The sequence below is a fragment of the Pantherophis guttatus genome, chromosome 2 (genome assembly GCF_059756535.1).
Source record: "Pantherophis guttatus breed Tessera chromosome 2, ASM5975653v1, whole genome shotgun sequence".
Taxonomy (NCBI): domain Eukaryota; kingdom Metazoa; phylum Chordata; class Lepidosauria; order Squamata; family Colubridae; genus Pantherophis; species Pantherophis guttatus.
This window is the reverse complement of record NC_142064.1, coordinates 131,435,227-131,458,627: the sequence shown is the minus strand read 5'-3', so window position 1 is coordinate 131,458,627 and position 23,401 is coordinate 131,435,227. Positions and strand designations below refer to the sequence as shown.

Genomic DNA, 23,401 nt, shown 5'->3' with positions numbered 1-23,401 from the left:
AGAAAAACAAATATTGTACCTTTACAGGGAGGATACATGAGATGAGGGTGTAGCTAACTGATGAGGCCCTATAAGACGTATGTATGTATGTATGTATGTATGTATGTATGTATGTATGTATATATCGGGTGTTTTCCCGCATCATTAAAAATCTGTTAGTCGAAATGCTTAAATCCCAGCTTAAGATCCTCCAAAATCCCAACAAAACACTTTGTAAGGTCTTTTGAAACTCTGGCTAAAATCCTAACCAACACTTTAAAAGTTTTCTTTTTGACAGTGAAACGCAGTGAAAAATAGAACAACACAAACGTGTGTTCTTCTTTTTTCACAAATATGAAAAAAGAAGAGCAAACTTCTTCCTTGTTACAACACATGACGGCCACGGGACATAATATCGACTTTAACAATACTAGAACAGTGGTGAAAGAGGAACATCTTAATAAGAGAATAATTAGGGAGGCTATCGAAATTGAAAAGAGGCCGCAGAATATGAATAGACGAGATGACGCTTCTAGGTTATCAAGTATTTGGAGACCTGCACTGAGGGAAACTTGAGTTTTAACATTAGAGGATAGGCAGAGATCCCAACAGGCAACCAGTGGTGTTGTAATGCCTGCCAGAGTCCTTCCCTCTTTGCAGATGATAGCTAGCAATAGAGAGAGAGAGAGAACCGAGCCAGAAGAGAGGCTGAGATCTCAACAAGCAATCAGCGGTGTTGTGATGCCTACCAGAATCCTTCCTTCTTTGCAGTTGACAGTTAGTAATAGGGAACCAGAGAAAGCTGGGCCTTTAACATGCAGTCAGGCTGCAGCTAGGATAATGAAGCAAGAGAAAAAACTGCTGCCCTCCAATCAGGACACAGAGTTGCAGGCTAACCAGCATACGTCAGCAGCAGCAAACATAGAAAAGTGACAACTCCGATCTCGCAGCATACCCACAGCTTCTAAACTGAAAGTAGGGGCCCGATGATGACAAGTTAGAGAGCTTGTCGAAATGTTAAGCCAAAAAGAAAACTTTTAAAGTGTTGGTTAGGATTTTAGCCAGAGTTTCAAAAGACCTTACAAAGTGTTTTGTTGGGATTTGGGAGGATCTTAAGCTGGGATTTTAGCCAGGATTTTAAGCATTTCAACTAACAGACTTTTAAAAACAGCTGAGATTTTAACTTTTTACATACACACACCAGCGAAAACTTGCGAAGATATACATTCATATATATATATGTATGTATGTATGCAAGTCTTGGTGTATTCGGGTCTTTTCCCATGTAAGATTGAGAGTATCTTGGCAACGTTTCGAGGTCCCACTCGTCATCTTCAGGCTGGTGTCCTCGGCTTCGTGCATGTGCGAGCAAAGCGTGATCGGAGATGCCGTCTCTCTATAAATACTGGTGGGGAGGTGTGGAGTGGTGGCTTTGTTGTTGTAAGCGGGTTGGTTAGCTGTGTTGTTACATCTTGATTAGTTGATGGAGTTGATGTTTGCAGATTAGTCGGCTGTTTCGTAACATCCTGTGTGGACGAGGTCCTAGCTGTGTGCCCATTAGGCTTTTGTGTTGTAATGACCTGGTTAATGGGCCGTGTGGCAGCACCCTGAGCTCCAGTGTTGTGACATCCTGAGTCCTGAGCTGCAAAATCCTGGGTAGTTGGCTGTGTTGTAACATCTTGAGCTTTAGTGTTATAATATCCTGAGTTCTATGATGTAATGTCTTGAGCAGATGGCTGTGATGCAACATCCCGGGCTTTGGTTTGGCTCTGAGTCTGAGGTTTTGTCATGTGCTCATGGCATGTGTTAGTTTGCTTTGTGTGGGGATCGGAGAGGGGCGCAGCTGCTGGCGATGCCACCGCGGTCCAGTTCCTGGACGGTGGCTGCATTTCGTCTATGGGATGGGATTGGGTTTGCATCTGATGAGGATGATTGGTGGTGGTGTCATGTGTTATCCTGGGTCTGGTGTCAATGTTTGTGGCTGGGGCTCGTTTGTTGATTAGGACTAGTTTCCAGATGTCTGGTAGGCAGGAGGTATCGTCATGTTTATTCATGTTATGGGGGTGTTTCTCTATTTCGATGGCTTCCATAATTATTCTCTTGTTGAAGTGTTCAGTTTTGGAGATTAATTTGGTTCCTTCATCTGGAACATCTGGAAACTAGCCCTAGTCAACAAACAAGCCCCAGCCACAAACATTGACACCAGCCACAGGATAACACATGATGCCACCACCAATCATCCTCACCAGATGCAAACATCAACTCCATCAACTAATCAAGATGTAACAACACAGCCAACCAACCCGCTTACAACAGCAGCCAACACTCCCCACCTCCCCACCAGTGTTTATAGAGAGACGGCATCTCCGATCACGCTTTGCTCACACATGCACAAAGCCGAAGACACCAGCCTGAAGATGACGAGTGGGACCTCATTGAAACGTCCAGGCACTTACAAAATTTGTTATATTTATCTACCATCTCATTCCTGCATAGGGCTGTTATTTACAAGTCAGTTTTGAAACCTTGATATGCAGGTAGTCCTCGACTTACAACAGTTCGTTTAGTGACTGTTCAAAGTTATAAGGGTACTGAAGAAAGTGTCCTGTGACTATTTTTCACACAGAACTGTTGCAGCAAGCACATGATTTACATTTGAATGCGTGACAACTGACTCACATTTATGACGGTTGCAGTTTCCCAGAGTCATGTGATCCCCTTTTGCGACCTTCTAACAAGCAAAGTCAATGGGGAAGACAGAATCACTTAACAACCGTGTAGTTGTAACCATGTTACTAATTTAACAACTGCAGTGATTTACTTAACAAACATGGCAAGAAAAATTGTAAAATGGAACAAAACTCACTTAGCAACATAAATTGTGGGCTCAATTATGATCGTAAGTCAAGGACTACCTGTATAAAACATTAAATGTACATCTTATTATAGAAATGCATATTGTAAGAATCACTTTTACAAATGGAACATATCCAGGCAAAGGGCATTTTCCCAAGTAGTAGGTGGATTTCCTGTATACCAGACCAGCATGACATTTAAAATGCAAAGTATTTGTCAGAAAACACCCTTATCTTACACATCTGGTTTCTTAAAATAGTAATTAAGATGTTAAATAAATGCTAATAAATAATATAATAATCCTTTATTAAAGCCAATTAAAACCTCATGGCAGCAAACTAATGTCTGAGTGTCAGAGAAACATCCAGGCTAGAAGAAGAAATTAAAGAAATCCACTCAAGGAAAAAAGACATGATGAAATGAAAAAAATCCCACAGGTTAATTAGGCTAATTTGTATCCTATATATGGATCACATATGCTAAATAAATAAGATCACAGCAAAATACCATATATATCAAAGCATCTTGGAAATAATAAAAAGAATTAAGCTTATATGTCACCCAACTCCCAGCAAGTCTGGGAGATGAATAATCAACAGCTATTTTACCTCGGTAACAGAGTAAGACAGAGTAAGACCTCAGGATGTCTGATTAACTGAAATATTGCAAGTCCCTGCCAAATGTAGAAAGTTTCTAATTTTTTGCTGTGATATCAGAGGGATCTGCTGTTTCAGTTGCTGCACAATAGGTCAACACCTTAATACTGGCTTGATGGATTTGCCTTCCTACAATCAAGTAGTGTGCATCCATTTAAATATCACATCCTCAAATATGAATCTTGTAGATAATGATTCTACAAACAGATAACCTACTTTGATCTTTTGAAACTGTAAAGCTATCTGGCAGAACCAGGTTAATAAACCAGGATACAAATACATATGAATACACACATTCACAAACATCTTTTTCAGAGCAATTATTTTGTAGTAAGTTAAGTGAGAAGGAATGTTCATCTTGGGTGCTTAAAACCCCCCCACTCTTCTGCATATTTTACTCTGATACATTCAACTGGGCAGTTATCTATTCACTTAAACTCCATTACATAATCCTGAAAATTCTGCTTGGCCTATCTTGGCTCCACAGATTTTCAGGCATTATCTTGCAATTTTCAACTTACTTTAATCGCTATAGCAGCTAAAAAGTTCCTTTAAAAAAGTAAAAACAGAAATATCCAGGATGTTTAACATCCAATACCAAAATTCTATTCTTTTATAGCGTTCAAGGAGCTTACAAAATTTCCCTATGATGCAATAGAGATGATATTAATTAAAATGGCAATTCAATTAAATCTCAATCTGATTTGATGTTAAAAACAATGTTAAATTTATTGAATATGACGCCATGGTAAAAGGCCATAAGGCCTTCCAAAAGAACCATGCATCTGCCTGCTTCTGAAAGGTTCTGAGGAGGGGGACAAGGTATTCTAAAGGAGGGAGCTGCTAGAGAGAACACCCTTCACTAGCCTCCCCACTCCCTGCAGTACTTCCTGATAGGTTGGGAACTCTTAGTTGTTTGGGTAGGAGGACAGAAGCAGCTAGGAAAAGGCACTACCTAAGATGCTCAGGTTTTGAGCCATTGTAGGGCTTTGTAGATAATTATCAGAGTCTTGAATTGCACTTGGAAGCTTACTGATAACCAGTGCAGCTCCTGCCACAGAGGCAGTTTTGTAATTCTTGGTTGAGCATGCATATTGTGTGAAGGTTCCACACAGTCCTTAAGCACAGCTCCAAGTACAGCAGGTTATAGTAACCTTATTTGAAGATGAGAAAGGCGTGAAGTCATCTTCAGTGCACTGTGTTCCAGGGAAGCTGCATTAGTGAACTAGTTGAAGCTGTGCAAAAGCCCTTCAGGCCATGGTCTCAACCTGGTCTTTGACCAGTAGCCATTCACAAACACAAATTGATTGCAATTGTGTGCTTTGCCCAAAGGTGCACAAAGCTGGTGCAATCCCGGAATCAGACATTCTCTGAAACAATAACTACTCTGTCTTGCTTGGGCTGAGTTTGAATCTGCTTTTCCCCACTCAGACTGTGACTGCCTCCAGACATCAGGTCATGACTTCTATCTTTCTCCTAGTAGGCCTAGGACAGAGAAGTGCAATCACTTATAGATGATAATTTGTTCCAAACCAACAGATAACTTCTCCCAATGGTTTCATATAGAAGTTGAAGAGGACAGGGGAAAGGACTCAACTAGGGACCTCATACAGAATTGTCTAGGAGTCTGACCTCTTTTCCTCCAGTCAACATCTGGACACCTCAGGTAGGAGTGGAACCATTACAGCATCATGCCTCCAACTCTCATCCCTTGCAGGCAATCCAGAAGGACTGTGGTTGACGGTATCAAAGAGATTCAGAAGAACAAGGATGGTGTTGTGACTCCGACCCCCGAGCCCGTCTTATTGGAGGGAGAAGACTCCAAAACTGAAGGAGAGGAGATGGCAAGGCCTCCCTCTCCAGGACCCTCCTCTCTGGCAATGCCTCAGGTGTCTCCTGAAGGAGAAGAGATAGGCCAGGAGCCAGCCATCTCCGAGCAGCCGCAGTTAGACAGCGACGGAGATAAGTCTTGGCTGGATCCCTGCCAGCATTGGAAAGACAAGCGCATGCAGCAGAGAAGGAGGCGTGCCAGAGCTTAAGCTGAGTCACTGGACCACACCCCACAGGGGATAAAAGGCGGTGTGGTGGCCATTCAGGCTTTGTGACGGACAAAACTGAACAGCTAGCAATTCATACTGTGTCTCTGGAACTTCGTTATCTGCCTTCCTTGGATTTATTATGGACTGGACTTGACAATTCTTTGGCTTTGTGAATTTATTTTGGTTTATCTGACAGAGGAGGAACACCTCCCTCTGTGAGTAAAGTTTTTGGCAAGCAGCTACTGGGTTGCTGCCAATTCTGTTATCGAAGGAAATTATTGTCTGCAAGTTTATTTTAACTCCTGGCTGACTGTGAGACAGGGACAGAACAGATGGTCACATTCAAGCCTCACTGTAGGACGGCCAGAAGAGTGACCCACATGCTTCCATCCCATGCTCAGGTCTGAACCCAAACTACAATGGGCTAAAATAATCCACCCTCCAGAGCCTTCTGCAATTGCACCACCACCACTTAATTAAAAAAGGAAGAGGATGTTTGTTGTATCTAGTCCTGTCTTTTAAGGAAGTTCTTCTTTAGGGGCTTCTAGGAATTCCCCTTCTCTCAAAAGAAAGATTGATTACAGCCTGGATCCTACTTCTAGTCCCCTGCTTGACTGCTTTTATTAGCCAAGTGGGGCAAAAGTCCAATCCACAACGGGGAAGCTAAGATCACAGAATTATTGCAGAATTAATATATTATAGTGTGGAGTGCAGGGAATTAACTTTTTTTCCTCTATGAAGCTCTTTAAGCAATAGTGCTGGTGAATAACTCAAGTGGAACTACCAACTCTGTGAAGTGAGAGAGGGAACGCAGATGCCAGTATTTCCAAAACACATTTTAAGGTCCCAGGCTTTGCCTCATGACCCACTTATTTAAATGGATGCACGCCACTCTTATTTGGAGTGAGCAAAGCAAGCTCCCACCTGTGGGGGTTACCTTCCTCCTTTAAGGGAAAGCTTGAATAATGGCAATGGATTTTTAATTTGAAACACTGCCTGGAGCTCTGCTACCAAGAAAGATCAAAGCCCATGTCAGAAGGAAAGTTGGACTTACTCAGAGAATCCTTTCCACTTGAGAAGATACTCCACTTGACCCTTCACAACACGCCTGTCTAGAACCTTCTCCACAACATATTCCTCCTCTTCTTCAGAGGACGAACTATCTGCTGTCCTCTTGTTTCTTTTTCCCATAGCGCAGAAGTTGTACCTAATGCACCAAGGCTACCCAATTCCTGCAAATCGGAAGTGAAATGTTAATTGGTGGTAACTGCAAACCGGTTTCTGTTTCCATAATCTCATGCTAAACATCCATCCATATAGTACACATCTCAAAGGTCTCATATCTGATTACTAACATTCATTGCTTAACAGGGAAATCTGGAAGCATATTTTAGAGGAGAATTTCGATACCAAGGAGAAATAAAGTTATTTTTCTTCCATGTTCTCCTTTAAAATGGTTGATATAAGCATAATAATCCACAAAACCACATACAATTTTAAAGCTACCTACAATTCAGCTGAAATATTAACCATTTTGATACCAGTTGCTAAAGACTGTGCAGCTGAATTAATTGATATAATTTATAACATCCAGAAAAAACTATTTATCTCATAAAAAATCCACAATGGTAAAATTAGCCCACAAATTATTAAATACCAATGTTTTATTTATTGCAGATCTGATTGGAATTCAACAAACTGAGCATTATTCGGCTGTTCATTTTAAATTCAAAATTCTTTGTAGAAAAATAATGAGAATATCCAAATCAAGGCCCAATCTCCTACATTTATTAGTATATTCTTAAGCCCTATTTATTTAAATTCTATATTTCCTCTAAAAAGTGTTTTTAACATAGGTATCAATTACTTAAAATGAATGACTGAAACCAGGAAAAGGTATTGTCCTTGCCTCTGTCCACAGACATTTATTCGTGCAGTATCTTATTCTTAAAATGAATGGTAATTTCACACACATTTTAAATGAATAATTCATATATAGCTTCCAGAAAACAGAATTATTTGTCATTGTCATCTGCTATGTACACAGGGCCTGTAAGACTGTTTAAAAATCTTCTCAAATGTAAACATTTAAAAGTTTGAGAAGTTTAAAAATCTTCTCAAGCAGAGGGAACATCCCGATTCTCCCACATTTTCCCTACCTTAATGTTTACTTAAGTGCATGAAGAAATGTACCTCCCACTTTTTTCACCTTTAGCACTTTTTACAGGTCTTCTTGAAAACAAATCAGAATGAAACTTTGTTAAGTCATCGACTGAATTCAGACTTTTCTACTCCACCTTGGAGCAGAATTAAAATTTTCCAATTTAGCTTACTTTGCCTCAGGATCCAGGTTCCACCAAATCCAATATATAGTCACAGAAAACTCTGATGAACTTCTGAGGTTACTAAAGTTATGGTGTTAGAATAATGTTGAACATAAAAAAGCATGCTTTTTGTGCTTTCTGCTAATCACTGTATATGTATTCAATATAAAGGTTTCCAGATACTAAGGCATTTCACTTTCTGGAAATAAGAACTAATGAAGTCATTTGTACTTACTTTGGAACACAGTACAAAGATAAATTTGTTACTTCAGTACAAAGATAAATCTAAGTAACTTAGTTGAGGAAAGAAAAAGCAGAAAGTACGTCAAATTGGAATTTACAAGAAGTTACCATTAGAACAGGAATTGTATTTACTTGATAGTCTACATCCTGTTTTTCAAAAGCTCGAGGCTTCCACCGGGATTACACTTCATTTCATCTCCACAACACTCTTGTGAGATGGATTAGTCTGAAAGAGACTGACTGGCCCAAAGTTACCCAGTAATTTTCCATGGCTAAAAGTGGATTTGAAGCTGGGTCTCCTTGATCAAAATCCAACACCTTAACCGTTATACTATAGCACAGTGATGGCTAACCTTTTCCGGACCAAGTGCCCAAAGCGCGCCCAAACCCCCAAAATACAATACGTGAATGCCCCCTGCCGCCCCCGCCCCGCGCATGCACACGTGGCCCTCCCACAGGGCAGAGACCCAAAGAACAGCTAGCGGCAGGAGACATGTGCGCATGTGCGGCGCAGCTTAACTGGGGCGATGGCTCACGTGCCATCAGAGAAGGCGCAGCGTGCCACCTCTGGCACACGTCTTAGGTTCACCATCATCATCATCATCATTATTATTATTATTATTATTATTATTAATTTAATTTGTATACCGCCCTTCTCCCAGAAGGGACTCAGGGCGGTGAACAGCCAAAATTAAAAAACATACAAATACAAAAGTTAAGATAATTAAAAAGAATTAAATCACTAGCTTCCCAATTTAAAACCCCCAAATCCATAAAATTTAAAATCCCAATTAAAAACCATTTAGGCTAGGCCGGCTTGATGGAATAAAAACGTCTTCAGGGCTTTACGGAAGGTCCGGAGGTCCGGGATCAATCGTATTCCAGTAGGCAGCTCATTCCACAGGGCAGGTGCCCCCACAGAGAAGGCTCTCTCCCTTGCAACTACTAGACGACATTGTTTTAATGATGGTACTATGAGTAGGCCTACTCTGTGAGAGCGTATTGGTTGGTGGGAGGTTATCGGTAGCAGCAGGCGGTCTCGCAAATACCCTTGCCCTAAGCCATGGAGCGCTTTAAAGATGAGAACCAACACCTTAAAGCGCACCCGGAAGACCACCGGGAGCCAATGCGGCTCGCGCAGGAGAGGTGTTACGTGGGAGCGCCACATCGCTATAGCATAATGCTCATAATGCTTATATTGCTAGATTGCCCTTATTACTCATGTCATAGAAGCGTATAAACATTTTAACACCTGGTATAGTGACTAGGGAAAAGCAAAGGAGTCATTCTGGGAATAATAGGAATGTGGATGGAGAATGGATTTCAAAAAAAAGATCTAGAAATAAAAAGGGGGGGAAAAGAGACAGAAATGATGCTCTTGACAGCAAGAAATATTTGATATGAAATATTTAAATCTTTGCTGCAAGGGTAATTGGATGTTTACTTTGTTAAAAAAAAAACACCTTCAAATATTGCTCCACTTTTACATAGTTAAAAGATAAACACATTATCTTAAATCCTTCTTCCCATTGTAAAAAGAACACGTACACATACATAGTAGGTTATTTATATTCATAGCAGTTAGAGAATTCATTTGTTAATTAGGTAATTTAGTGGACCTATTGATAGACAAAATTAAATTTTTTTAAAATGACATACAATAAGTGAAAGTTTGATTCAAAAGTGGGGTTAAAAGACTAAATAACTGAAATGATTGATTCTTCTTATGACCTAGAGTCCCACTGCTACAGCTACAATAACCTGGAATGCAGTGATGTTGTGTTCGTGGATCAGTAGTTAAAAGTACTGTCACAGCTACTTATACAAAGGCATTATTTTTCCAGCAATTTATAACTTGGCTATAAACATTCACCGCAGTTTGAAATATTGGCTTAGGAGGACTCAGCTCTGAGTGAATGCTAATATTCTGCCCTTCAAAGAAACATGTGGATTTGATTGATTATATGCTCTTAGTGAACACACAGACTTCTTTCAAGATGATCTGTCTCCAATCTGGCTCTTCAGGTCTTCCAAGAGTAAAAAATCAATTACCTGTACCACAAGTTACCAGACTGCAAGGGGGAAGGGGAGTAATTATACTTTCCTTGGGCAATTATAAATTACATTCCCAGTTTTAAATAATTTGAATGTAGATGATTACTACATAAACACTATTCAGCTGTGCTTGATGGAGAGAGTTTTTTAAAAATTTCTTATTACATCATTTTCATTAATATAATTACACAATACTGAAATAAAATTATGTCAATGTCTTAAACTGCTTTATTAACAATGGTAATTTTATTTTGCAATTTATCTCTAACCAGATTTTTTCCATTGTCTAAGACCAAAATGAAATTCTGTTTATTGTTTCTAAAGTCCTTTAAACCGAGTTCTGGAAGTCTCTGTTTTACTATACTTCCAGAAGATTAAAACCATTAAATATTAATTTAATATTAATTTAATAATAGCACAGGGTGACATCTATATTTAAACAATTATTTTATTTATTAGTGACCCTGAGTATGAGTTCCAACTCAAAGTACTGATGATGTTACCTAGTTTGGGTAATGAAACAAGCGAGTTCAGAGAGCATCAAGGACCCCTCAACTTGAAGTCTTCATGCTTTTGCAATCTATAACAGTATGGTGCTAAACCTTTATTTCTGAATAAGAGTTTAATATTTTCACATTTAATAGAATGCATTTAAATTGTCTTAACCAAACCTATCTACTCTGCAAAATACTATTAACCTAGGGATCAACATAAGAAATTTAAAAAGCAGTCTCCTTGTGGTGACCAAGCAGCACTGAATGACATTCTCTTTGGCAAACATAATTAAAGAGAAAAAATGACAAATAAATCTTGACATGAAATATATTTATTTGCTCACAAATTGTCTAAAACGTTTTGGTTGTTTGTAATAAGGATAAAAGGAATATTTCTCTGCTTGTTGAAACGTCTGTTCACAATCGGTCACTGTTAAATGTCTCAAGGTGCAATAAACAAACACATACATATATAAAAAAATCTTCATACTGAATATAGAAAAATATTAACAGGATCTAGATTTCAGAAGGTCAGTTTGAGCAACGTGAAAACATAAATGTAGAAAAAATATTGTAACTAGACTGTATTAAATCAGTGGTAGACCGCATATTATCTACCTCTAATATTCAAATGAATGTGCTTGTAATTTATCCTAGCAAATAGCTTTAGACCAGGGGTGTCAAACTCGCGGCATCACGTGATGTATCCGGACTTTTTTCCCCTTCACTAAACCGGGCGTGGGAGTGGCCAATGCATGACTCATCCTGCCTCCGGGCCGCGGGTTTGACAGCCTTGTTTTAAGCAATGTAAAAATAATAAGAACTGAATATTTATTTATTTACAGAATTTATGTGGCTGCTGGCTAAACTTTAACAATATGACTCAAAATGGCTTACAACCCACCCAAACTACAATAAACAATAAAATTAATGACAGACAACCTGATTCACATTCATACTATTTCAGAGTCGTTTTGTTACAAGATGGGTGGCAAATAAATTTAATAAATAAATTTCCTGATGGGAACTTACTCAGGCCCCAACACTCAGGGTAGTCATATTTTAAGCCCTTTTTAAACAGGGCCAACTGAAAAATGGGAAGGAGATTGTCCCAGGGGGCAGACACCATTACTGAAAAGGCAGCTATTTGGCTCCTATCATATGGCACTGTTTCAGTGAAGAGATCCAAAGCATGCCCACTCTATTAAAATGAGAGAGACAAGCAGATGTCTTTAGAAAGAGGTAGTAACAAAAATAACTCAATCCTTTGCCCGATAGGATTATAAGTATAACCAGCATCTTAAATTGCACCTGGAAACTATTAGAGAGCCACTGAAGTTCACATAGTGCTGTTACATGGATAACCCAAGATGTGCCCATAACTACCCATACTCATTCATTTTAGACCAACTGTAGCTTTCAGATGGTCTTTAGAAGAAGCTGTCCTGTCCTGACCCACAGAAATTACAGAAGTATTTTTATTAAAAAGGTTTTCAAAAAGAAGTCTAATGACAAACAGCTTAAACAAGAAGGCAGCTAAAGAGTTGAGGAACATGAGATAAATGGAGAGTTGTCACCAACAGATCTGTGAGGTACATGATTCCCCTTATATTATGGTGGCATGATCTGGATTTGTTCCTTTGACTGGGCAGGACTTAGTACTTTGTTCAGCCCTCCTCTCCTCCCAGCAGGCCTTTGCATGGGTGAGGAGGTTGGCTCCGCCTCTTCTGAGGCCAGTGATAACTGCCTCTCTTGGTTGCTATGCAACACTGCTTTTTCTGCTTGCCAACTCTTCCAGTTGAATCGCTTCAGGCTGATAAGCCTCTTCATTTTCCAAATCTAAACTGACCCTGACATTATCCCCCCTCCCCTGCAGACTAAGCTCTGGGCTTCTTTGGATACCATCAATGAACAGGCATGTGAGGCAGGCAGGAAGAAAATCACTGACATCGTTCTAGGAATGCTCCTATGGTGCATAACCTTTCCAATCCACCAGATGCTAGAGACAGCTCTAATGGAGCCAAGAGTCCAGAATGTGGGTTACCAATATTATTCAGTTCCCCTTCAAGCACAATGGATGGTGGGACCAGTGTGGAGGAGCAATGAGGGTTGAGAGGCAGCAGGATCAACAAGGAATGATGAAATACAGGATGAACATGGAAATTGAATTTGAGCCGGAAATCATTGGGTTGATAATAGCTTCCATTGGGATTAGCCCTAGGTAGCAGTGATCCTATTTCTTTACTGGGTTACAGGTAGCAAGATACTTAGATGACACCCATTCTAAGTCCACACAACTCAGAGGATTGGCCTGGCAACAATGGTCAGCAAAGTTTATAAAATCCCTGGCCTTCTGTAACTGATTTTGAAGAATTTGATGAATAGCTTGCAGTTACTGCAAGAGCTGATCTGAATTTGGGACAGAAGAAGCTGGTGATTCAGTGGAAAAAATCAGACGTGGAAGGCCTAGTTAGCGTTGAATGGCTTTTGGCTGAAGGTATATTGTGCATTATTATAAACAATAATACCAGCTCCACCTGTGCTAGCTGTCCTGGAGTTACACAGGTAAGCAGAGCAGAAAAAAGGATATTCAAGACCCTAAAGAATTGTACTGACTCAGGTGATCTACTGTGTAGAATGATACAGATAACTGCAGGTCTATTATTATTAGAATAACCCAATTCAAGAAGAAAGTATTTCTGAACTGCTGATAGCACTTTCAAAACATCCCAATTAAGGAAATTGCTGTGTCCTGCTCCATAGAAAAATGATGTGACTGATCAATGCTTTAGTACCTCTGTTCTTCAATGTTTAGAAGCCATTCAGTAAGAAGCCTCCTTATTAGCTTTCTTTCTTTTCATTATGCTCCAAGCAAGTACCAGTATTTTTGAGGATTACCTACAGTGGATTTGTAGAGATCTTAATGAGATGAATTGATGCTCTTCTACTTGCATATAGTTATCTCCTCCAACCACAATTGTGCCTGGATTTCCATCAAGTGAAGCAGCTGTTAAGGGAGACATATGAGACTGCTTTGCTCAATGACTGCAATCCCAGGTCCCCCAATTGTGGTCATTAAGTGAACAAAAGTGGAGCACTAGGAGAGGACCTGGGCCTCCCAGGCTTAGTGGAGTAGATTATCAAGAATTGCAAGCAAGTAAAAGCAGTAGGATAAAGTTCTGAAATGTTCTCATAGTTTAACTCATTAACCTAGATTACATAAAAACAAAAATATCTGAAACTATGCAAATTGTCTTTTTTAAAACAAGTGGTCATAATAAATTATAAAAATGTCCTCTCCTAGAAATAATCTTCATTCTACCCAATGCATTCACTTATTTGCAATTTCTGGTTACCTGCAATTACCACTTAAATATGAATTTAAGTGGTAGCTGCACTAAGCTAATAATCCTCTTATAAAATGAACCTAATGGATACACCGGATTCTGTTCTAGCAGCTAGTTTCCATTTCTAATTATAAAGTTCGAAGGAAAAAGTAATCTGTATACATTTCCTTTTTGGGTCTTTCTCCAAATGAACCACAAAGCATAGCCTTATACCAGATAAAGCCTATAGCCATGATGGCAAACCTCTGGCACATGCCACAGGTGGCACATACAGCCATATAGGTGGGCACGCGAGTTCAGCTTCGGCGCGCATGCGTGCACTGGCCAACTGATTTTCAGGCCTTTCGGTTCCGCAGGAAGTCGGAAAATGGGCCATTTCCAGCCTCCGAAGGGGGGGGGGAGGCCGTTTTCGCCCTCCCCAGGCTCCTAGAAAGCATCTGGAGCCTGGAGAAGGCAAAAAACAGGCCTATGGACCCACCGGGTCATCGTGTGCCAAAAGCGGGGGGAGCGCAGGGGGTTGGGGAGCATAGAATTATGAGTGTGGACACCTGCACGCGTGATCCCCCTGCGCTCCCCCCGCTTTTGGCACATAATGGCAAAAAGGTTAACCATCACTGGCCTATAGAAATTTCAAGTATATTCAGTAAATTTTAAAAGTGATCGCGCGCAAAGCGCATGCACGAAGAGAACCGGTAGTAAAGCCGGTTGGAACCCACCACTGCCCCATATCTGTCCACTTAGCAACCTGTGATTTTCACCATACATAATGTTGAACGAAGATCACATGACATCTCACCTAGTGACCACTTCACTCACCCATCAAGATTTCAGTCCCAATTGTGGTCATAAGAAAGGACAATCTGTAGTGGCCTCATCAGAACCGACAGAGCCAACTTTGGAATCTAAGCTGTTTTAATGATGCAAATGGAAAGGGAGTGGGACTACTCTAGGTCTCACACTCCATTCCCTCAATTTAAAAAAGAGAAATACTCAACTGTCAAGTCTCAGCCATTTTGGTATTGAATTTTTAGTAGCATGATTTTCCGATGGGGAGAAAGGTATAAATGGGATATTGAAAGTCTGGATGGATCCCTGCATTGTCCATCCTTGTACTGGATATTCATCTGACCACAAGATAAAGAAAAATATAATAGAAATGTCTCTTATATGATGAATACAGGGAAAATCCATCCACTTCATGTAATTTGATCAAAGTTTGTTCAAGCAGCCTTTACACATCTCACAATGCTGATTTCTAACAAGAGATTAGTGTATTTGTGGCTGTTAAGACGCTTCAACAGGTAGAAAAATTCAGTTGGCTGCATACAATCACTTTTATTTTTCTTCTAGTGATACTCAGCTGTCACTACAGGTAGCTCTTCTGATAATTTTGAAGCAACTGGGAGTGGAGGGAGTGGCTGCAACAAATAAAAGGTAATTTGGGGGGGGGGTGGAAAGCAGCATTATTTTTTATAGCTAAAATCACCATGACTTCATAAAATGAATCATATGTAAGTACATTTGCGATTTTAAGTATGATTGATGTATAAAACTCAACATTTCAGTTTATTCAGACAATAAAAACATTGCTTGAATTTAAAATCATTTTAATATTAATTGCAAATATAGCTACAAGCCACTGAAATCTGGAGAATTAAAGAGATGGCAATATAGAGCCACCATTTTGTTAGTTGCTTGTCAGTTTCTATGATGTCCAAATGAAATGTCCATATCAGATGATTTTTGATATTCATGCTGAAATGTCCCCATTTCTTCAAATAGTTTGGTGAGTGTTGCCAATCTCATTTTAGCTGTCAGTCCATAGTATAATTAAGAGAAACTACCATTTTCAACGTTTATGGTCATATTAATATACTAAACTATCAGTACCCTCAGCAACTTTGATGTGAATATTCATCCTCCTTCAAAATAATTTCCAATCACAACTAATATCTTCTGAGGCAGAAGCCCATATTTGTTTAAATATGTAGTTTTCTTGGTTTGCTATTGCCTTCTTCTGATTTTTTTTTTACTTTCCAGTCTAGGTATATCCATGATACTCCCTGATACTTCAGCCAAGTATCAACCAAGTTCAAGCCTTGCTTAGCTTAAGCCCAGACAAGAATGACCATCTACTATCTCCTGGATCATCTATTTTGAATTAAATATACTTTCTAAAAAACACATCTTTAAATTGCTATTCATTACAAATTAGTCATTTTTGGGACACCTGCCTTATAATTATCTATTGATAATGTCTAATTTAAAACAATTAAAATGTTGAACATCAAATCTTAAAATTAGTGTCAAAATATGATCTAAAAAATTTCTTAGTCATTATTTACATTTATTTTATAGCAATAGCAGTAACTTATACTATCACCAATTGTCTGATGAAACCTATTTCCAAACCACTTGTGTACATGGTTATTCTTCCAGTTTAACAATACATGGATTTGCTTCTATAGTATATATTAATGAATACTCTACATTTACTCTGGCAGCAAATGAAACTCATTCCATAACTGTCTCTGATTGCCTGATTTTGTTTTGTAACACAGCTGTGTTTCATACTGCTTTATAATTTTATCTTTGATATTTTTATTAACAAGGAACCCCTATAACCTAATTTAAGCTTCAAATCATTGAAGGGAATAAAAATAATTCTCTAGTGTTAAAAAAACCTTACTAAGACATATATACTATTTATTAATTTTGAATATAAACGGCTTCATCTGCCTTTTAAATAAATGATTGTTCAAAGTTATGGTGGCACTGAACAAAGGGACTTATGATCTGTCTCTGAAGTTAAGTGATTGCACAGCCTCATGATCAAAATTAAGGCACTTGGCAGCCTGCTCACATGACCCCAAGGGAGCTTCAACTCTCCAACCCATCTTCCCCTTTTAATCCCCTTTTAATCCCCTGCCACCCTGCATGCTGCTGTCCCAACTGACATTCACCATCTTCTTGTTCCCACTGCTGATGAGGTGTGTCTGGCCTGACCCTTTGAGATAGCTGCTGGCTGCATGAGGCTCTCTTCCTCATGCTGTGGAGTAGTTTCTTTGCAAGACCTGGGGAAGATGGCCACATGGCTAACAGCTGCCTTGCAAAGATCAGGGTGACAGGGCAACAGGGGACTTGGAGTGAAAGGTGATAAGGGCTATTAGGGCAGCTGTGACTTTGCATCATGCTACAGCCGAACTGTGCTGTGGCTCAGAGCCATCCTGTAGCTGCAGAGCTGTAGCAAACCAATAAGCCCCTTTGCACTGCACTGCTGGGCCAGGTTGGATCTGGGCTTCACACTGTGGTTCAGGGCCTTTTTGCAGTTCCAGGGCTGCAAGATGTCAAAAAGCCCGAGCTGCAATGGGGCAAGTAGGGGAGTTAGCGGCACTCCTTTTCCTTACTCAGGCTTGAGCTGGGAGGGACAAAGCCCCAAATGGTTTGCCTTGGCTTGTGTGGGTCCTTGGCTAACAATTAATAGAGTTTGCTTAATGATAGTAATGGGGAGTGCCGGAATTGTCATCCTTAAGCAATACAATCATGTGACATGGCACTTTATGACCACAGCAGTGGAAATTCTGGTCCCAGTTGTGGTTATAAGATCAAGTAGGTGATCAGGTATTTCCATTCTTCTAAATATAAAATTAGAAAACTCCTACCTAAAATATGATTGTGCCCATTTCAGGAATCACTCTGAAAGATCATCCATTTACCTTATCTGATTAATAACATGACTCCACACTGAATATACCATAGTTAACATTTGTTCAAGATTGCCAGACATTAGTTAATCAGGTGATAAGACCTGACAGTTCCCATAAGAACACACTTATGTTTTCTAGATCACAGAAGGAATTATCAGATGATAAGACCTGACAGTTCCCATAAGAACACACTTATGTTTTCTAGATCACAGAAGGAATTATTACATGATTCAAAAGGTTAAAAATTGATAAACTAGTGTGATATTTCCCAGCCACGCCAATTTTTTGAAGATACCAATTTGAGATCTTTGAAACAAGGATGAGATTACACATGTAATAAAACACATGATAAAAATTTGCTCTTTGAGTAATAATAGGGATATAATAGTCAGGACTTTTATGACCATGCTTATAATCAAAATGGATCTGCATCTACAACAATGTAGGTCGTTGTGGTAGCAAACTGTAGCAATATTAAATGCTGCAACAGGAGGGAAGGGAATCAGTGGTAGTTTCAATGGAAGTGATATCTATATACAAACCCTAACATAAAGACAGTTAGAAAAAACACTTTCACAGAGTTGTACTGAATTTTCTGGAGGACACTGTTAATTTAATATTCAGAGAATGAGTGTTGTTTGCATCAATGTACTTTGAGAAATTAACTTTTTGGATACTATCTGGTGCACCAAAATTTCTGAATAATTTAGAGATTATATTCCTCCCAGAAAGCAAAAAAAAAAAGGTTTACTTTTTTCAAAGTAGCTAATCTAGAGACTTTTTTGATTTATTAATCTAATATAGGGAAATGTGCTTTAAATTCTTGGATTGGATTTACACTATGTACAGAAATCTCCCCCATGCCTAGTTTACTTTTCTTAATGAAGGGACAATGAAACTGTCAGGGTTCCAAGTAACACCCCCAATGAAATCAAACTCCGAGGCTTGAAGTTCCTCAAAGCTAACTTTTATTAGGGATGTCATATTGGCACATCTGGGAAAAACCAAATCTGAAAACTTCCGGGTTTTCCTCACCCACAAGAAAGTTCAAGATCTTGCCCACATCTCCCACACAGCTCCAATCAGTTCTTTCCCGAACAGAAGGCATCCTCCAATTTCTTCTTTGCCGGACACCATGGCCTTGAACTTCTCTTAGAGAAGTTTGTTATGGCTATCTCTACTTCACTCATGCAATCCCCCCTCCCAACTTCCCACGGTATGATTGTGGCAGGCCTGGATCCTCAAGACACAGAGGTAATATGGCTTCCAGGCATGACAGAAACAGATAACAATGAATTGAGTCTGCCACTACTTCATTTTGCAGTCAGAAGTTCTGATTTGCTAAAAATTACAGATTGCATTTAACACTACTTACGTCTATATCGAAGAACTAGAAAATCATTAGAAGGGTTACATACAATCTGATCATGCACTTAAGTCTATAGGAAACCTTTTTTTGCCTTTTGCAAGGATTTCCAACATTATTTGGGTCAATTGGCACACTTAAGAATGTTGGGAGTTATGTGGGCATTATTATTGCATCTACCTATTCCTATTTTCTAATTCCATCTCTGGAGTCATAAAGCATAGTTAAAATGCAAGTTTGATTTGAGGCTGGTGGTTTGCTTTGCAGCATGATAGTTTTAATTGGAAAAGAGTTGAAAACTACCCACAAACAACATTTAACAAGCTGAGAGTTCGATGATCACTAAGAAACGTATCAATGAGTACATTGTCATTTCAGGGCTCCCACCATTCCATAAGCATCCTAATGTTCTGAGTTTCAAACTCTGCATAGAAAGCAACTACTTTTTCTTTCCTTAATAAATATTTTATCTTTTGCTCATATAAGCTATGTTCATGTGTACCTCAATCATATATGCTTTTTTTACAAGTTATTCCTGCTTTGTTCAATGGTTTTTACAAATATAGATCTCATTAACCAAAACCGTGTTACTTATTTTGTGTACATAATAGAAAAACAGAAAAAATATTATCTTTAAGCAAAAATAAAGCTAGTGTAAATAGTACATATGATAAACAGCCAGAAGATTAGATTCTGTTCTTATTCTGAGTAAATATTCCATTTAATAGCAAACCAATTTTATTTTTACTAGAAAATAACCTGAAACGTACCAACATAATTCATGTTGAGATTAAAAAATCAACTTTTTACATTTCAAGAGGAATCTTTCTTGAAATCTCCTGAATGCTACCATGTTCCAAGCTGAATCCTTGTGATTACTCTTCAGTTTTCTTCTGTTCTTGAGTCATCAAGTTTATGATAATCAGGATACTATTTATCTGTGCAGATTACTGTAAATAGGCCACAACTATCTCTTCCATGTTAAATACTAAACAAAAAGTTAGGATGCAAAAAGCACTTACCTGTAAACTTTATAACGTATAGAGTTCCATGTAAGCCAGGCTCACGCTTAAATGCACTATTAATAGGATATTATGGCTATATATGGCCAACATGAAAAACGCTGCAAGTGTGGGGATCAATAGAATTAAGAACATTTTGAATCTAATATCCCAGAACTGCACTGACTTCCCCGTTAAGTGTTTTTTGCCCAAGCATGCTACACCATACGTACATGTAGTTCTTAATTATTACTGAGAAGCAACCACAACTTTACCACCATTCCAGCAACCAATTTAGAACTGTATATTTAATTTGGATCCCTCCTTTATTGTTTTTACAAATAGCTCAAGGTGGTGAACATATCCAACACATCTTTCTTCTCCTGTTTTCCCCACAACAACAACCCTGTGAAGTGGGTTGGGCTAAGAGAGAGTGATTTGCCCAAAGTCATCCAGCTGGCTTTCATAGCTAAGGGGCTTGCAACTAAGTGACCTAGCCTGGTATCTCAACAACTAGACAAAAATGGCTCTATGTACTTGATACGTATATACAATCATGTTATCAGACATAAATTGTCCTTGGGCAGACTAGGTACCAGTGAGAAGCTAACTATATGTAGGTAGTCCTTGACTTACAACCATATTTTTTTCCCCAAACCCCATCACTCTGCTAAACAAATAATTCCCTCTGACAAACTAGTAATACTAAGTCTGCATTACTATTAATCTTCTCATCATTCCTATCGTCCATCTCCTCCCACTTAAGACTGTAACCTTGTTGCTGGTATCCTTAAGATTTATATTGACTGTTTCCCTATGACTATCATTAAGTGTTGTACCTTATGATTCTTGACGAATGTATCTTTTCTTTTATGTACAAAAGAGCGTATGCACCAAGACAAATTCCTAGTGTATCCAATCACACTTGGCCAATAAAGAATTCTATTCTGTTCTGTTCTATTCTAATTCTTTTTTATGCAATAAAGTTTCTTCCCCTTTGTGTTCATCCTGGACTGTTTCAAAGGTGCTTTTTCAAGAGGCAACTTCCTTCTTTTTCTTGACATTTTGCTTCTCATCCAAGAAGCTTCTTCAGCTCTGACTGGATGGTGGAGAATGGAAAGATTTATACTCCTTGCAGACAGCTGGTCCCTCCTCTTGGTTCAATTTTGACATAGATGGCCTCTTTGACCTCTCTTTCAAACCAGCAGTCCTCTCTGTCCAAAATGTGGACTTTGTTGTCTTCAAAAGAGTGGCCTTAGTCTTTAAAATGCAAATGGTATTGCTGAATCTTGTCCTGATAGGTTTTGTTCTCCTATGTTGTGCCATGCGTTTATGATGTGGTTGCTTTGTTTCCCCAATGTACAGATCTGCACATGGCTCACTGCTTTGTACTGCATATACTACATTGCTCAGTTTGTGTCTGGGTGTTTTATCCTTGAGGTGGACAAGCTTCTGCCTTAGCGTAGTTGGGTTTGAAGTGTGCACATATATTGGGTTGGCTGAAGATCCTCTTGAGCTTTTCTGATATTCCTGCAACATGTGGAATGACAATGTTGCTTTGTTTATTGTTCTCTGTCTGTTATGGAGGGGCTCCTGTTGGGTCTTTTTTGAGATTTGATGAAGGCCCACTTGGGATAGCCACATGTTCTTAGGGCTTCCTTGATGTGTTTTAGCTCTTTTTCTTTCCTGTCGTTGCTGGTAGGCAGGCCTTCAGCTCTGATAATGGTGCAGGGTTCTGATAATTCCCATTTTGTGTTCCAGTGGATATGAGAATGAAAAAGTAAATATTGATCTCTGTGTGTGGATTTTTTGTAAATTTCAGTGTTAAAACTTCTGTCTTCCTTGTTAGTTCCTCTGGTTGGCAACACCACCCATCACATCAACAATTCACAGGTTTCGTCAGCAGGATTTGGAAACTAAAACTGGATCCGGATGAGACCATGGTTTTCTATGATACATCAGATACATCAAATTCACACGGGAAGATGTTAAGGAAAATAATCTAGTCTTCCTGGATTGTGCAGTACACATCAAGGAAGACAGAAGTCTTAACACTGAAGTTTACAGAAAACCCACACACAGAGATCAATATTTACTTTTTCATTCTCATATCCACTGGAACACAAAATGGGAATTATCAGAACCCTGCACCATTATCAGAGCTGAAGGCCTGCCTACCAGCAACGACAGGAAAGAAAAAGAGCTAAAACACATCAAGGAAGCCCAAAGAACATGTGGCTATCCCAAGTGGGCCTTCATCAAATCTCAAAAAAGACCCAACAGGAGCCCCTCCATAACAGACAGAGAACAATAAACAAAGCAACATTGTCATTCCACATGTTGCAGGAATATCAGAAAAGCTCAAGGGGATCTTCAGCCAACCCAACATATGTGCACACTTCAAACCCAACTACGCTAAGGCAGAAGCTTGTCCACCTCAAGGATAAAACACCCAGACACAAACTGAGCAATGTAGTATATGCAGTACAAAGCAGTGAGCCATGTGCAGATCTGTACATTGGGGAAACAAAGCAACCACATCATAAACGCATGGCACAACATAGGAGAACAAAACCTATCAGGACAAGATTCAGCAGTACCATTTGCATTTTAAAGACTAAGGCCACTCTTTTGAAGACAACAAAGTCCACATTTTGGACAGAGAGGACTGCTGGTTTGAAAGAGAGGTCAAAGAGGCCATCTATGTCAAAATTGAACCAAGAGGAGGGACCAGCTGTCTGCAAGGAGTATAAATCTTTCCATTCTCCACCATCCAGTCAGAGCTGAAGAAGCTTCTTGGATGAGAAGCAAAATGTCAAGAAAAAGCAAGTCCAGTTGCCTCTTTAAAAAGCACCTTTGAAACAGTCCAGGATGAACACAAAGGGGAAGAAACTTTATTGCATGAAAATGTTGCTTTCATATTTTTAAGAGTCAATGAAATTTACTAATAACATCCAAATGCTTTATTAGTTCCACAAGTTCTTTCAATTAAAAAAAATAGAAATGGCTGCATACAGCTATGCTATTATAGATAAAATAGATACGTATACATTTATCGTCTCAAAGATTTATAGTATCACAACAAAATTCTCCACAGTCATTTCTTAGGGACTTAATATGATATCTCACATAAATGTTGCCAGACTGGACAAAAATTAATCCACCTTTGAGTTCTATTTTTCTTAAAGCAATATATAAATCAACAAAAATAGTAAAACAGGTATTATAGAATTACAAATGTTTATCACAGTAAATAATAATGCTCCAGAATGTATGCATATAAATTAGTTCGTCTCATGCAATTATTGGGATACTCAGGTTTAAATTAAACAGA

General features: G+C 39.0%; 1 protein-coding gene and 1 long non-coding RNA gene across 8 annotated transcripts in view; one reads left to right on the top strand and one right to left on the bottom strand.

Annotated features, from left to right (window-relative positions):
* CBX5 (chromobox 5) overlaps window positions 1-23,401 on the bottom strand; it is a 48,534-nt gene that overhangs the window by 23,869 nt on the left and 1,264 nt on the right. For all 7 annotated transcript variants that reach the window (XM_060688956.2, XM_087886746.1, XM_087886747.1 and 4 more), the window contains exon 2: window positions 6,585-6,762. In XM_060688956.2, the coding sequence (XP_060544939.1) occupies window positions 6,585-6,721 (137 nt within the window). In that variant the 5' untranslated portion in view covers window positions 6,722-6,762. The remainder of the gene's footprint in view (window positions 1-6,584; window positions 6,763-23,401) is intronic.
* LOC132711029 (uncharacterized) lies at window positions 15,344-16,179 on the top strand. The gene is made up of 2 exons (XR_015732400.1): window positions 15,344-15,427; window positions 16,034-16,179. It is a non-coding gene; the product is annotated as an uncharacterized LOC132711029 (long non-coding RNA).